Source organism: Watersipora subatra, chromosome 2 (assembly GCF_963576615.1).
Source record: "Watersipora subatra chromosome 2, tzWatSuba1.1, whole genome shotgun sequence".
Taxonomy (NCBI): Eukaryota; Metazoa; Bryozoa; class Gymnolaemata; order Cheilostomatida; family Watersiporidae; genus Watersipora; species Watersipora subatra.
The window spans coordinates 57,560,171-57,576,844 of NC_088709.1; the positions used below are offsets into that span (position 1 = coordinate 57,560,171).

The 16,674-nt window shown below is 33.4% G+C and overlaps 1 protein-coding gene across 1 annotated transcript in view; it reads right to left on the bottom strand.

The window, feature by feature from the left end:
• The window catches only part of LOC137388365 (calcium-activated chloride channel regulator 1-like), a 59,359-nt gene extending 48,967 nt beyond the window's left edge, over positions 1 to 10,392 (bottom strand). Inside the window, exons 1-7 of the mRNA XM_068074852.1 lie at positions 10,378 to 10,392; positions 9,102 to 9,279; positions 6,756 to 6,876; positions 5,696 to 5,831; positions 4,197 to 4,320; positions 2,305 to 2,444; positions 955 to 1,182 (exon numbers count right to left, since the gene is read on the bottom strand). Coding sequence (XP_067930953.1) covers positions 955 to 1,182; positions 2,305 to 2,444; positions 4,197 to 4,320; positions 5,696 to 5,831; positions 6,756 to 6,876; positions 9,102 to 9,279; positions 10,378 to 10,392 — 942 coding nt within the window. The remainder of the gene's footprint in view (positions 1 to 954; positions 1,183 to 2,304; positions 2,445 to 4,196; positions 4,321 to 5,695; positions 5,832 to 6,755; positions 6,877 to 9,101; positions 9,280 to 10,377) is intronic.
• Positions 10,393 to 16,674: the final 6,282 nt, after the last annotated feature.

Below are 16,674 nucleotides of genomic sequence, written 5' to 3' on the forward strand. Positions count from 1 at the left end.
GTAGTTGTATTTAAAAAAAAGAATTAATTTGACAGCTTCAATCACAGTTTACAAGTAATAGTTTATTAATGGTAAAATTATGCTTGTAATGCAGTCACTTTCGCTAGCTACACTAAGAGGTGAAATAGTTTTATAACCATATGTTGATGTGCTGTTTGAATTATCAAAATATAGAACTATAATCAAACATTTAATAGTTTTACAATCTTGTTTGAGAATGTGATTTTTTTAAAATTAACCAACTTGAGAAAGTCATCGACAAACCAATATATTTGAGTTTATTGTAAAATCGTAATAAACTTGTGACCAACTATCTGTCAGCAAAACAGCAGGTAATTTTAACTTAATGAAAAGGAACATAAAATTTTTGACTTTTTTTAACATTGATAATAAATCCTGTGGCTTTAAAATTTTAAAGCCTAATCAACAAATTACGTTGAAATGTTCAATTATGTCAAATGTAGCATTTTAACTTGAGGGATCTTAAACTATATAAATATCAAAAAATTATAATTTCAGATAAAAAATTCAAAATGAAAATAAATAAGATATAGTTGTACACTTAGACACGCATCTCTAAATTTCCCAAGTTTAACAATAACAAATGTTTGCTAGATGGCTTTCCTTAATTTAAAACTGCTTGAAAAATTACCGTATAAGCTAAGATATATAAGCTTTATATAAGGAAATGGAAAACCTAGTTGTAATTTTTTAGGTCTTCCCGGTAAAAAATTTTTTGAAAGCAAGTTACATGTGAACATTAATTGTAAATATCATAGGTTTTTCTGTTTTATTGAAGCAAAAATTTACATTTTTCATTTGTATGGGTCGGTCTAAAGATACCAAAGTTTATGAAACAATCAGAATAAACCATCACATTTTGTATCCATACTTTACGGATAATTACCAAATGCAAGGCATAAATGATGACCTTCCAGCAAAACTAGTACATACTTTTTGACATGTGCTTATTCCAGCAGCAATATTGGTATCACCATCGGCTCTTGTAGGTACCTTTGAAATCAGACCTTCTCTTTCAGACTGGCTTGTAATTAGGGTCATGTTAGCATCAATCATTGCAGTGTCATTGAATGAGACAATTCCAACAGCAGATCCATCTCTTATGTAAGTCATTAAGTACAACTTGACTGCTTGTGACATGACGGCTATTCTTTTTGCTCTCTAAAGTAAATTTATGATCACATGGAGTTTGTTATAGTTTGTTTTCATAATGCGTACTCTTAAGTAGTTTTTACTATAATTAGTGCATTGTCTTTCTGTCGGTATGTTCGAAGCAATGTTCAAAGCATTAGAAAAAAAAACTTATAAAGCACAGGGTTTGAACCTACAGACTTCAGTTATCAGACCTACACATCAACCACTCTACCACAAGGCTGCATTAACATCTTTTAAAACATTCATGGGCATACTGATCACTTAATTCAATTTCTCATTGCAAATGGAACTCGTTAGCTTGAATCACATCTTCTTTCAACGTACAGCCAAAGTTAACAGCATAAATTTCTGCTATTTTAAATTTAAATTTTTGTTCAAAAGTTTTCTATTGTGCTCCTGTTTATGAACGCTGAATATAAGTAAATAGATGTCATGTAAATAATTATGTTTGCACACATTATACTGTAACCTTGCTAGTAGCTTTCCATAAGCTTTTAATAGAATCTTTAAAAGGCACTTTTTTATAATTGCAAAGCTTCGATAGCTCACTTCAACTCACTGAAACAGAATTTGACTCAGTATCTTAAGAGCTATTGCTCTTTGTTAAAATAAAAATAAAAATTTTATTTTCTAGTTAACTAAAACGATCAAGATAAAGAATCAAGTCAACCACTTTATATTTCACATCATAAGATCGGATAAAGAAAATTTATTTACTGTCAACAAAATATGCATATCAAATGCGAGGATACAAAGACTTTTTATTTGAAACTTTTTTTGGCTCCACATGTATTAAATAACCAGTCTACTTGAGAATACCAAGTATAAAATCTAATTCCATAATTTACCTATAAAGAACCTGCAACAGTATTAAGCACGGGAAGTTACATTAATTTGCCAACAATAGGTTATGCTTAACCAAAATGTGGTCCTGTATGGCCTTTATTTGCTATGTCTGAACTTGTTTAGCCAATTGGTAAAAATATTTGATCTGAATTACTGATGCAAATAAAAAATTGCCTAGTTAAGTCTTTGGTTCAAAACTTTTATGCACACGTAGTCTAGTTTAATTGTTTTTTTTTGGGAAACCTACACTCCATAAGTTGGTTATTTTTGAGAGTTACTTACAGTCATGCTGCCGGAAATATCTATGCAGAGACAAACCACATCCTGACGGCATGTAAGATTTACTTTTAATATGTCTTGTACTACATTAATTATAGGAACAGAGGAAAATTCTGGCTCTCGAGTGTGGTTAATTGAAGACTCTGAAATAAAACAAATTAAAATTATGGTGGAGGCACTGAAACTACATGTGTGTATGTTGCCAAAATGTTATATAATTTGATAATTTATTCTCATCTCATAAATTTTATTACTGTTATAAAAAGCAGCAATAAAACTTTTAGAACCAATAATTTAAATTTAAAGACTATGTTTTAGAATTTGGAATTTGTGAAACTTAAGAAAAAGGTTTTTCTCCTAGAACTTACATTCTTCAAGACTAATTCTCAGACAAATAATATTAAGTCATAATAAATAGACATTGCTGCATAATAAAATGAAAAAAAGCTAAAATTTCCACCATAAATTAAGTTATGGTAAGCAAATAATTTCTTTATGAATATTTGGCTAATATGGGGCTTGAAAAAATGAAATTCAGCTCATCAACATGAGAGTCAATGCATTGAAGCTAGTTAACCATCTTCAAAATTTACAAAATAATTGTGCTGATCAAAAAATAAAAGTTGCTTTGTGGCAGAAGAAACAAACAGTTAGATTGCCAATGGCCACTTATAGTAAAGACTATATTACAACCAGTTTAATTGTAGTTATTGTTCTCTTTATTCATAAGCCTTTGTAATCAATAAGCGGGGAAATTTTTTGTATGTTAAACTTGAAGGAACATTTTGTCCTCACTGAATCAATCACAAATTCAAAGTAATTCTCTTTATGTGAAATCAGCTGAATTTAAAATTGGTTTATGACACATGTATGTCGGCAATAGAAGGCAGCTAGCAATAAACCAAGCTCACATCTGCATATTATTCGAATAGGCTATGATGCACCAAATTCTTGGACAACTTGAGTTGGACCATATAACTAGAGACTTAAATAGGTTTCAAAGAAAAATTACACGACTTAATTACACATCAGTGGAAACTAACTCAAGAATGAAGATCAAAAAATGATAAAGAAACATTTTCTTGGAGGATTACGGAATCGCAACTTTGATCTTCTTGTACTGATTGATGATCGGAAGTTTTTGGCAATAGAAAGCCAATGATCAGACATTATATACATGTAGATGTAAAAGGACGTTTCAGTTATTTGGTTTAAAAAATTCTTCCATTGTAATTTGGAACAAATTTTTTTTATTCTATATACTCTAACCCTCACAAATTGCCTAAACATAACTCTATACTACAGAAGACAACCAACACCTTCATATGTTGAGCCTGCGGTAAATTAATTTAGTTTCAGATTCTACTAAACTCCGCATACCACCCGACACAAAAAAGCATTGTCACAAGGTTGAGCTTGCTAAACGCATATGTAAACTAAAAGAACGACGGTTAGAGTAATAATTACGAGTCTTCATTCATTAAACAAAATTATATTTAACACAACTGAAGCAATTTTTTACTATGCATTTATTAAACCTACAATAACGACTAGTGTCCCTTTACAGCATGATAACAAAAGCTGCCTTAAAAGTTTCAATGGGGTTATGTAATGTAGCAGCCTAAAATATTTTAGTTTGGGTTTGAAATTAAAATTTTTATTTTGTAATCTATTACTAGTGTTTGTTCAGTATGCTTGTTTATTTATTGTGCAAGGATTTTTTCAGAAGCATGGCTTAATATGAAAAAAATTTTTATTTCTAAAAGTTGTACAAACACTAAATTTATTATAGCTCTAATCCAAACATAAAACATTTTTTTGCAGGTGTTCAGTCTATTTTGTTGTAGACCGTACTTGAAATAAACCTTTTTTGTAAATATAAAAATAAGAATTACTGAAATCATCCAGAGTATTCATGACAGCCCAAGCACTTTTGTGTTCGCAATTCTTATTCTGATTGTTTGTAGGTAAGATGTTGTGTCCAGATTCCTCGCCGTTCATGGTGCAGAAGCCGATTACCTAAAATATTAAAGGTTAGTTAAACTTTTGGTGCAAATTTTGGATACAGATAGAAACAAATATAGATATTTTTTCAATAGCTATGTAAAAACACATATTAAAAGTTTATCTTTTGCTACAAAATAATTAAAATACTTTATCCTACATTACTTACATGATACTCAAAAAAGACTAAAATTTGCGAGCAACAAAGTTTCTTTAATTTAAGTTTTAGCCAACTAAATGAAGAACTTTTTAAAGATAATATTTTAAATTTTAACTTTAGGTAGCATGAGTGTAAATTTGTATAGATCTACAAACTCTCATACAGTCTGTAGCAAAATCAACAGCAAATGAAACTTTCTAATACATTATAAACTACATCTAGCTTTGTGGTAAATATAAGCTTTTAGAGTCAAGGGTAGAAAGTTTCACTTCAGCATGCTTCACTAAATAGTGTTAGAATAGGAATGTAAAATATACAAGCCGGTGTTATAGCAAACACCTTGTAAACATTTAAAATAGGTTTTTCCAGTAAATAGATAAATCAAATCTAGAAGAAATTATAGCATAAAACATACCAGTTTGTATAAATTGGCTCATTTCTTTCTATATATGTGGGCAAAGGTATAAATACTTTTAGTTTATTATAAACATGTTTTCAAACTCACAAATATCAAACACCCATCTTTATTAGCAATTTAGTCTCTTTAATTTGTGCCTTTTAAGAATTCTTTATGTTCACAAAGATTTCAGCCTTGTTATGAATTTTATGGAAGCTTCTAATCTATGAGTACGAAAAACAATCACGGCGTAAATTTTTTTTCAAGTTTAGCTAAAAATCTGTTTATTTATTATTATTATTATAAAATGAATGATATATATAATATATGCATTACTATATATAAAAAATTTTGTGTATAATATTATATATAAATATTATATTAAATATATATTATAGCAAATATTTTATAATATATATATAAAATGTATAATATTTAGTCTTGTATATATAATATATATTATGTATTGTATAATATTTTATTTAAATGTAATACATTGTAAGGAGTTTAAATATTGTATATATTGGATTATTGTAACCTAATATTTTAGTTTTAAATATTTTAAAACTAAGCGTTCAAATATTTTAAGCAGTGAACTACATGAAGTTAAAAAATAAATGTACGCAAAGACTTAAAAAACCTGTATAATTTGAGTTACTAAATAGGAGCAAGATAAATTTTTTAGCACATTTTATGTCAGTTTATTGGTTAATGAATTTTTGACCAAACCAAGTTTCAAAGCAGCAGCTGAAACTAAACACAAATTGAGCACTACTTATATTGAGCTAAGATATAAGGAAGCTGTTACGCAAGTTTGTTTAACATTTGCTTACCTCATCAAGAAACTCATAAGATAATAGTGAGGCATTTCCATCAATTTTCTTTGGAATAACTTTACATGGTTTATAAAAAGCAGTACTGTTATATACTCTACAACCTTCAGAATTCCATTCAATTTCTTTGACACATCTAAAATGTTCAGATAATTAGATGCAGGTTGTAGTGTTTCTTAGAATTAAATGTCTCAAAACTGTTTAACTCATTAGAACTAAAGGGAATGACAACTATGATAGAGAACGAAAGAAAACAAGATTAAAAGTAACAGTGTTGCATGTTGCATATTATTTTTAACAGCTTAATTTACAAGCCACTTATTCTAAGTCATATTAGCTTAAACATAGTTGATTGCATTTAGAAAAAATCATTAAAGACCTGAACATTCAACTGGTTTCCACATTGGCCAAATATTGGAAAAATTGTAAAAAGGGACTGAGCTTGAGAAAAAAATTTACGTTTACAAGCCAGCAATATTTCTATAACAATATTGGCTATTTGGTTAAAATGTTTCCAAGATTGTCAAGTTTAAATAATTTTTTCAATAGTGTATTGGAACAACGAAGCATTATGGAATTATTTATAGCCAGTACAGTTTTACAAGTCATCAAAGAAAAGTCAAGCTAGTAAACATTATTTTCTAATAATTAATACATAGTCAGTACTTAAAAAAAAATTCAATTGAGCTAACTTGTCATCAGATTCAGTGAATACTGTTCATTTACAAAGCCTAGCAGTATCTTTTCTCAAAATATCTTTTCTAGCCAGTTACTCTTCAAGTAAGTTGAGTTTTGTTGTCTGAAAAAAGTATGTTAATTTTCAAGTAATGATAGACCTTCTCATTAAACAGAAAAATAATATTGGATTAATTTACCACTCTATAGCAAAAATTGTTCAACAAAGTAGACTCACTATAATACACGTGACAGATTCCAAAACGTGGCTACTAAGGAAACATTGAAACTGACTTAAAGGTCATTTTGTTTGTTGCTTTTTAAAAAATAAAGATTATAAGAGGTAATCTGACATGAGAATATATGCTAAAATATCAATGTTTACCCTATAAGTCGAAGTTCATCGCCCACCGAATAGAACCAAGAAGATGTGTTGTCATTGGCCGGAATATTTTCATCGAACAAGCCCCACTTCAATTTTGCAAACTCTTTGACAATCTTCTTTGCTATAATGAATGACACACAGCCAATATAAATGTTATATCTTATTATAACAAAGATTAACAATTGTAGAAACCGCTAAGAGCAGTCTTAGCATTAATGTATCAACAATGTATGCAAAAATTCCACTACTGGGAAACCAAGTTTTCGTTTAACCAAATTGCTAATATAAAAAGATATCCTACTAAAACAGAAAAAGACTATCCTATTTTGCTTAGATAACTTTTAAGTTACATATTATTATATTTAAACAAGATAAATATTTTTATTATGTTTTAATATTTTAGCAACATATATTTTATTTTAATTGTTTAAATATTTAGATTATTAGCAACAACTATTTAATTTTTTATATTTATGGCCATATGGCAACCTTTATTTGAGTATTAAACTATAGAAATAATTGTTTATTGGCCTCTATCACTGAATAAAAGTAAGAATAAATGGCTATACATAGTGATATGACTATATGGCTATACGGCTATATGCTATATGACTACATCGCTAAATCACTAGATGGTTACAATCTTATATGGCTATAGATATAGCAAATTTCAATTTTAGCTTGCTTACTACTGAAGCTGTGAAAGGCTTAATGGTATTGATAATTAATGATAATAATATTGATAATTAATGCTGATTAATGTTGCTTAGATTTTTACATCAACATCTTTGGAGTATCATCAAATATCTTTTAACGATGCTAAACTTTCTAATAAATGGGCAAACAATAACTTTCCTTTGAAATCATAAAAGTTTTGCTTTATTAATTCACACTCATAATAGCTAATATAACTATAATTTATTGTCAAACCTAATTTTGGACAATAAATTATAAACTGATTTTCAAATATTTCTATCGGAAAGTTTTTGATTATTGAAAAACTATCAAAGTTATCCCAAATAAGTTTAATGAAAAAATTCAGCGTGATTACCAGACCTCCACAGTTTTTAGGGCCAAATTTCAAAAATCTTAAAGATGGAAATAAAATGGCATGACTATATAACCATGCAACCCTTAAACAAATAGCTTTTAAAAGCGTAATAAAATAATTGTTGCTAAGAATCTTAGCAACAACATGTGCAGTGTGTGGTTGGCTGTTGATAGGGTGTTAAGCATGTGAACTAAAACATAAAAATTGCTGCTGTTAAAACATTAGTATGCATATTATTTGTAAACACTTGCAGTGTCAGCAGACAAGTATGCAAACAAATAAAATAGAAAATGTATTGTTAAAAAGTTGGGTACCAAAAAAAGTTAGTGATAGGTAACAGTAATAACCTTCAACAGAGGTTTATCTTAGTTTGAACTAAGTTAGATTTATTTAATGTTCGTTTTTTAAATTCATCAGCTTTTGAAATATAACACTGTCTACTACACTATCGCAGTAAGTAGAAATTTTTGGACATTATTGTGTTGCGACTCAACTTGAAACAACAAAGTTTTTTTTAAAGCCAAGTTGACTAAAGTTGATGAAATATATTTACATTCAGACTATTAATTTTTTTAAATTGATATTTTTTAAAGCTTTAAGTTTAAGTATAATATATTTACTTAACATTAGATATTGTAAGACAAATCACGGTAGCTTAAAGCATCCAGCTCAGAGGCCATGGTGACAATAACAATCATGTTATAGACTCAACTAGGAAATTTTCATAATATTAAAATCAAGTATTTGAATTCAGCAGTTGCTAATAAAACCAGACCATCCATGTAAACTTGCAAAAATTTGAACAATCCTGTTTCAAAGATGAATTTGCACAAAATCTTAGTAAATTTTTTCGGATAGGATTAGCATTTTTCGGTAATTTGTGATTGTTTTTGAGGTTTGAGACAATCTGACTGTCAGTATTTTTAAAATTAAAATAAAAAAACTGATACCAGTTAAAACACTCATAAAAAGTATTTGTGCAAAGATGTCACTAGTCTCTAGCATTAGTATATTTGCTATTGCGTTCAAATTGTAGCGTCACACCCTTATGTTCTGTTAGTCTCATTGCAACTATAGATGACATAATAATAATTTTGTTTGATCTAAGCATTTAAACATGATAAATTTTGTTGTTTTCAATTTAGAAACGTTAAGGCAGTTCAATCACATCAAACATTAAAGGTAACCTTGAATGAAAAAATACCGATACTCTCTGATAAAACGACAGAAACTTTTGTGCATGTTCATCCTTGAGAGTGAATTCAGTCTCCTGTTTTTTAGGTATAGTCAATTACCTGGCTTATATGTTCGATCATCAATTGACTTCTTGACAAGGTACTCTGGAGTGAAATGAATAAAGTCTCCTTCTTGCCCACAACCTCCGGGTTGACGAGTGTAAGGCTCATCTCCATAGGCAGAGTTAGGCCCTGCGATCAAAACTCTAGCTCTCCCACTGATTTCTCCTGACCTTGCCTGACATTATCATACAGATATTTTTTTATCTTGCTGGACACTTCCCAATAAAGCGATGATTCAGTTAAGGCTTACAACATATATAAAGAGTCACAAGCAGCCATAAAAGGCAGAGATTCCTAGCAGTCTCTTACATGTTGCTCATTGTACACGCTCGCTTTGAATTGCTTGTATGCTTGTATAAATATCAAATACGTATCTTTTATTGATCAGCACTTAATGGTTTTGATTCTTGGTGAGCATTAAAGGAAACACATAAATTTTCTAAACACTCACAATCAGCAGTTGAATTGTGAATCCCGACTACATAAGCAACAGAGAGCCTACGGATGCTCTAACCTAGTTTATCCTAGTGATAGAAAAAGAGCGCTGCTTAAATCAAAGCTATCCTAGTAGTAGAAAGAGGGGAGTGCCAAAAAAAGTGCTCTAAAAAGAGAACCCATTCTGATCACAGAAAGCCTTAGCTTCCCAAAAGGCAGCTAAGGCTCTCTGGGGTTAATCCTCAAGCTGTGATCCATCAATGATTTTTCTGTGATCAATCAATGATCAATCTCTGTCCTCCATATTTTCACAGAGGGTAGCTTTCTTTAAAGGGTCAGCAAGGCACTTGGCAAAGCTGCTGACATGCTACCAGCGCATGCTCAGCACCAACACCAAAAATGGGTACAAACTTTTGAGGTGGATCACTCTATTTCCTTGAAAGAAGGGACCTGATCATTTTCACAGTTTTCGAGTTGATTTGGACCAGAGAAGAAAGTGGATGCAAAACAAAAAATCTAAGACTTGCTCAACAAAGAACTCATCAAGCCAGTTAGAAGTGTTTGAAACTCTTTAGTGAAAATTGTTTAAAAGAAAAACAGAAAGTGGCATTTCTGTGTCAACTATTGTCGGCTGAATGCCGCCGTCGAGTAGAACGCCTTGCCCCTTTTTCAGATCAACGACAGTCTTGAGGCCATTTTCAACAACAAGTTTTTCAGCGCACTAGACCTAAGTATTTGTTATTTGACAAGTGCTGCTGGGCACTGATTCACAAGAAAAGTCAGCGTTTGGTATCTGCTCTAGCCTGTGGAAATGGAAAGTCCTGCCCTCAGAACTTACCTCCATGCTGTCCATCTTTTAGAGGCGGATAGAGCCTGTACTACACAACTTGTATCCAAAGACTTTCTTTGCTTTATCTAGATGACATAATTGTCATAACCTGTGGTTTTGATACCTGCCTACACCGACCAAAGAAAGTATTCCAATAAGTGGAGAAAGGGGAACAAAAGTTAAAACTATATAGGTGTGAGTGCCTTCAGTCATAAGAATGTGATTTTAGCTAACTGGTTGGCGCTAAAGGGATAGTAACTGACCAGGAAAAAATGAGCACGGTCTAGGAATGGCTGACATTTAAAGGACTCAGGCAGCTGTAAGGTTTTTTTGGCCTAATAGGATCCTACTGACAGTGTATTCAGAGCTTCACTACCACAGCTCTGCTTCTACACTGAATGAACAAAAAAAGGTATGTGAGATGAAGAGAAGCTGATTACTTTCAAAATGATAAAGAAGCACGTGTGGTTGACACTCATGCTGGGCTAAAAAAACTCTAGCCATTTGTACATTAAGAGCACAAATGCTAACCGCGGTGAAGTAGTCGCATTGCTGTTATAAATACAGGAATGGATTAAGATGGCCATCATTTTGTCCAGTAAGACCTTGACACTTGCAGACAGAAGTTACTACCTCACCAGAAAAGCGGTTGACTGTGGTCAAGGCTGTGAAGCACTTCTGGCTTTACCTCTGCAGACAACAGTTCCTTCTTTGCACTGATCATGCTTTTCTCCAATTGCTGTGCAGGAGGAAGGAACCTTCAAATCAAGTAGCTAGGTAGCTAAATCTTCTAGCTGAGTTTGTACTGAAACTCAGCTAAAATATTTAGCCACCTAGCTACTTGATTTGAAGGTTCCTTCCTCCTGCACAGCAATTGGAGAAAAGCATGATAAACCTTTTGGTTTATCTTTCTGCTAAACCCATTGGGGTTCTTGTGGCGTAGTCTGGCTATGTGTTCTGAAGCACATAGCCAGACTGCGCTATAAAAACCCCAATGGGTTTAGCAAAAAGACCTGTAATGACTGCTGGCAATGTGAGCTCATCAAGCTGAGAGATGACGACTCGACTAGGATAGAGTTCGCAACGAAAGCCAGACCTTTTTTGGGTAAACTAGTGGAAAGCACAACAGTTATGTCAAGGGTTGCCAAGACTGTTTGAAAAGTCATCAGCTATATAGTCTAGCCTGCTGCTAACACGGCAGCCAGAGAGAGTTGACACAGGACACGCCAAGGCCACCCTGAGACTCTGTGACATAGCTCAAGTAAAGGCCCAAGGTGTCGCCAACAAGGAACTGGCCTGAATGCATGGAAATAGCAAATTACTGGTATTCAACATATACCAAACCATCGTTTGAGCAGACGAACTGACAACAATCAGCTAAAGCTGAGAGATCACAAATTTAGGCAGCTACACAGGATACTAACCACTTTTCCAGCTGCAATGAAATGAAGCATTGAATGATTGGACATCACGTGATGACCAACCCTGATGGTGTGTCATATGCCTACTGGCCATCAGGAGACAACAATTTGGCAAACAAACATCCTTGCTCACTCTCGGGTGAATGAAACGTTCAGCCAAATCCGACTGATCTGGTACTGACTAAAAATGACAGCAACGGTGAGAATGCTAATCAAGAGTTGCGAGGTTTGCTAAGCTATGAAGCACAAAGGCACAAAAATGGCTAGCTGCAAACATAGGTTATACACAAGACACATTTGGCAGAAAGTGGTCATGAACTTGGTGAAACTGATTCCGGCACCACCAAGAGCATACAATTAAATCCAAGTATTGACAGATCATTTTACCAAATGAGAGGATGCTTTGGCCTGTCCTGAAGCTACTGCTCCTGTGTTGGTTGGTGCCGTAAATGAGTCAACATTCTGTTATATGGTCCTGCCGCAACAGATATACACTAACCACAAGGCAAAATTCGATGGTCAGCTAATTACTTAGCAAATTCTGGCTAGCTAGTATCAATTATGTCAGCTCTGGGCAAGTGGAAAATATTCACTTCAATACCTACATGTACTACCCCCAAGCCAACAGTATAGAAGAGCGCTACAACCAAGCACTCGGTTGCAGCTTCTAAGCACTTCTGCTGACCCAAGGCCAGAAGGAATAATTTATGTTGCTCTTCAACTGATGGGAGTGTATCGAGGCACACCTCAATTGGCGACAGAGAAGACAGCCAATTTACTGATGCTCGCTAAGATTTAGACCTGCAAAACCAGCTGAAATTTCCCCCATCGCCCATGGAGGCCCAGCCCATGCATGAGTACATGGTGGAGACACTGAAAAGGCAGGAGGAAGTGCAATCAGCACTCAAGGAACAGCAAGTAGCCATCTGAAAAAAAGATGAAGAAGAAACTTCCACTATAGCCCTGATAGACTGGGCTTGGCTGTACAGAGAAAGCTAGAGACAAAGTTTATGGAGGTTTACCAGGTTCTTAAAGCTTAGTCGAAAAATACTTGCCCAATGGAACATTAAGGGAGATGCTCCTTACAAAGGAAAAGCCAACTTAATACAGAGCTAAAGCAGAATTAACCTTTTCACTGCCATTCATGTAAAAATTGATTTCTGGCCTACTGCCAGCCTTTTAATTGAAGTTGCCGATTTTTCTCAAACATTTTTTTCAATTTCAAATACAATTGAGAACGTTGTTCTGAGATATTTTATGTTTTCCACATGTGAAAAACCAGAGCTAAGCAAAAAATTAGATGTATTTTTATATTGTACATTGCTGAAGCTGTATGAAGCTACTATCACTATGAAGTTATAACAGTCCTTTACAATGTTCCTTACTCTTTAAAAACTATTATTTTCACCTTCAGCAAAGGCTATACTGTCGCTTTAATTTTCTAAGTATTTAAATGTAGGTAATTAATTCAAAATCTGAATCAGCTATAATGTCACCAACAAAAGTTGTTTTTTTCTCTTACAAGAGGTGGTTGAAGAAGCCATGTTACAACTAAAAAGTTTAACACTAAAAAAAAGTTGGTTTGACTTGCAGTTTCTTTATAAAAGATTATAATTTGCTGTGCAAATATTGGCTAAAAGTTATTTTAAAAATATATTTGGACAACACTTAGAATGTTTTAGAAAAACTAATAATCATTAAGTATGTGGTCACAAGTCTCAATATCTCGTGACTACACAACCACTAAAAATTTCGCAAAAAAGTGTCTTTGGCAGTTGCTCACAGATTTTGCATAAACTTGCGTAGGGTAATGAAATAGTTAAGGCAATCCACGATAGCTCAGCTACAATATAGCATTGCAGAAGTTCTAAAAAGAAAATGGCCCGAGGCATAGCCAGAAAACAAGAAGCTCAAGCCAAGTAAGAAACCGAGCTGGAATTAGCCAAACCGAAAGCCGAGGTTACTAAACCCGGAGTTCAGCAAAGAGCTCGATGCTCTACCGAACTAACTTTGTAGTCAATTAAAGGAATGACGCATCAATATCTCAGGAGAACCAGTTTGATTGTGAGTCCAGAACCAACAACACCTAGTGTCATTCAGCGCTGCCTCAGCCAGCTCAGAATATTTGGTGACCAGACCGATAAGGATAGTGGGTGGGATAACTCCTAGTTTCCTATTGGAGGTGAGGGAAGACGGAAACTTAAAAAAATTATATGCTTTTAATTTATTGCATTTGCAAAACAATGATTACAATAAAAAGCACTTAGCTAAACCTTCTCATTCCTTATTTTATCTTGCAAGTTATTTTTAACAAAACGTGCCAACGCGTACATGAAAACAAGTTTTTTCTAAGCTTGCATTGAATAAGAATATTTTACATTATAAGCGAAGTTCAGCTTTGATTGAATAATTCTATAGTATAGAACATTTTGCTTATACTGAGAATGTTTAATGAGTCAGTTCAGTCTAGTTATACTTCCTTTGTCAACATTTTTTGCATAATTAAACTAACATCATAAAAAACTGTGCACCTAAGCTTAGGTGCTGTGTACATAGCAAAATATCTATAAATAGGTGTAATATCTTGGTGCAAGCAATTTAATCTTTGGTATCCTTTCAGTATTGTTTTGTAGTGCAAGTGTTCTGAATAACCTTTGTTACTCCGTTTATATAATGACACTGCACACATTTCAATCTCATTAAACCAACATATCATGAGTCGCCTTTTTGATCCTTTACATTTTGGCACTCAATTGGCAACAATGTGGCAGCTAAATTGCATCAGTCCAATATAGTTTTACTATATTCTTACTATGCACATTTTGCCCTGCACTAAAATTGTCTAATAGCCGTTTTGCGTTCAGTTTTTGAACAATAGCTGATAGCAGTTTCCGTTGAACTGCATAAACAAACACAATCATGCATTAAAAGCCGTACGTGCGCACTCAGTTTTTGCTTATAAAACTATTCAGCTGCCCAAAGAAAATGTTACAGCATTGATCTTTTGTGAGTCATTGAGTTAACAACTTCCTTAAGCAAATTTGTGGGAATATTTTCCAAGTTACCAAATTGTTCGTTATCCAAAGCTACGGCTTCTGTTTTTAAGGTTGCAATGTTTCATTGATTAACAATTCATTGTTAAACTTTCTCTTTCTAAATGATCGACTTTTTCTTGAAAGCCCCACTTTACAATAAATAACTAAACACAGCTAATGTCTGTTTAAACTGTTTGCAAGTTTCAGATAATGCGAAGGTATTGATTGTGACAGTAGAAGCTAGTTATTGTGAGATAGTTAATTGCAAAACTGAGTCATTTTTTACAATTCATAAAAACAATTTATTTAAATGTAAGTATAATTAACACACAGCTTTTTTACCAAAAAAGTTAGTTGCTGGTTTGGAATGTTTTAACATAACTATGCTCAGAAATAAATAAAGCAGCAATCGATTTAAACTAACACTAACTCTATCGTATTTAGACAGGTTTGTGATTGCAGAGAACAAAGACAAGGGCCAGCTGCTTAGCCAACCCCGGGACCAATGCCATAGCCAAGCCAACTACTGATGCAGCAGGAGACTCAACCATAGGTGACTCAACTCGACTTACCAAGAGGACCATACAAAAAGAGTGAGAGTAGCAGACAGAGATCTGATGAACTGATACTATCAAGGACCAGAGACTAGTGCGAAAGCATACCTACAATGTGAGAAAACAAGAGTGCAAGAGACATATATAGCTGGCAGTCACTAACTTGTTGTTCTGTTATACGCGCACAGACTAATCACATGTACATAAATATATATATATATATTTATTTAGGTACATATATATATATATATATATGTACATAAATAAATATATATATATATATATATTTATGTACATGTGATTAGTCTGTGCGCGTATAACAGAACAACAAGTTAGTGACTGCCAGCTATATATGTCTCTTGCACTCTTGTTTTCTCATATTGTAGGTATGCTTTCGCACTAGTCTATATATATATATATATATATATATATATATATATATATATATATATATATATAGAGACATTCATGAAATATATATTTGTCTTATTGCTTACATTCAGTGTCTTCAATTTTGTACAGCGGTAAAGGAAACCATCAGTTGCTTTACACTGGTGACAGCGATGAGATTACAGATATTGGCGCTAAACAATGTGGCAGCCATCCGGATGCTCAAGCAGAGGTTATCTTAGTGAAAGCAAGGAGAGAGTACTAAGGACAGAGTACCCCGAGGTGAGACATGCTTGATCATGTCGAGCCGAACTGCTTGGGGGAAACACCACTTCCAACTAACTGGCAAGCTCTAGCATGGATAGCCTTAAAATCGAGACGTATCTTATTCCAGCAAGCTGTAAGTGCCAAAGGGCAACACCACAATTAACTGATTAGTGAGCTCTTCAATGGGCAGCTTTAAGATAAACATGACACGCTCAGAATGTGGACAGAGATACCAATTGACACCCTAAGGTACTCAAAAAGATGATGTTAGTGCTCTGAGCCTTAGTCTCATATAGCCAGTGCAAATCACTACAGTACTCAAGCGCAAGAGTCATCAAGTAGCCTACTTTATTAGCCGATTTCAAGAGATGGCCTCTGAATATGGCTGGACTGATGGTACCAACTTGCTCAATCTCCAAAAGACTCTGCAAGACGAGGCAGAGCACTTTAGACAAGTCAACTGTTGAGAAGCCATCTTTGAGATGCTTCAAGCCAAGCTTGGCCTCACCCTTAGGCAAGCTTGAAGTAAGCTGAGCACCGTTAAAGGAGCTGCGGTCACCACTCTCCAAGAACATGTCTGCCAGATTCTGTCTGACAGGTCTGCCAAGTAGAGCACCTGGTTCGTGTGGCTGACAAAGA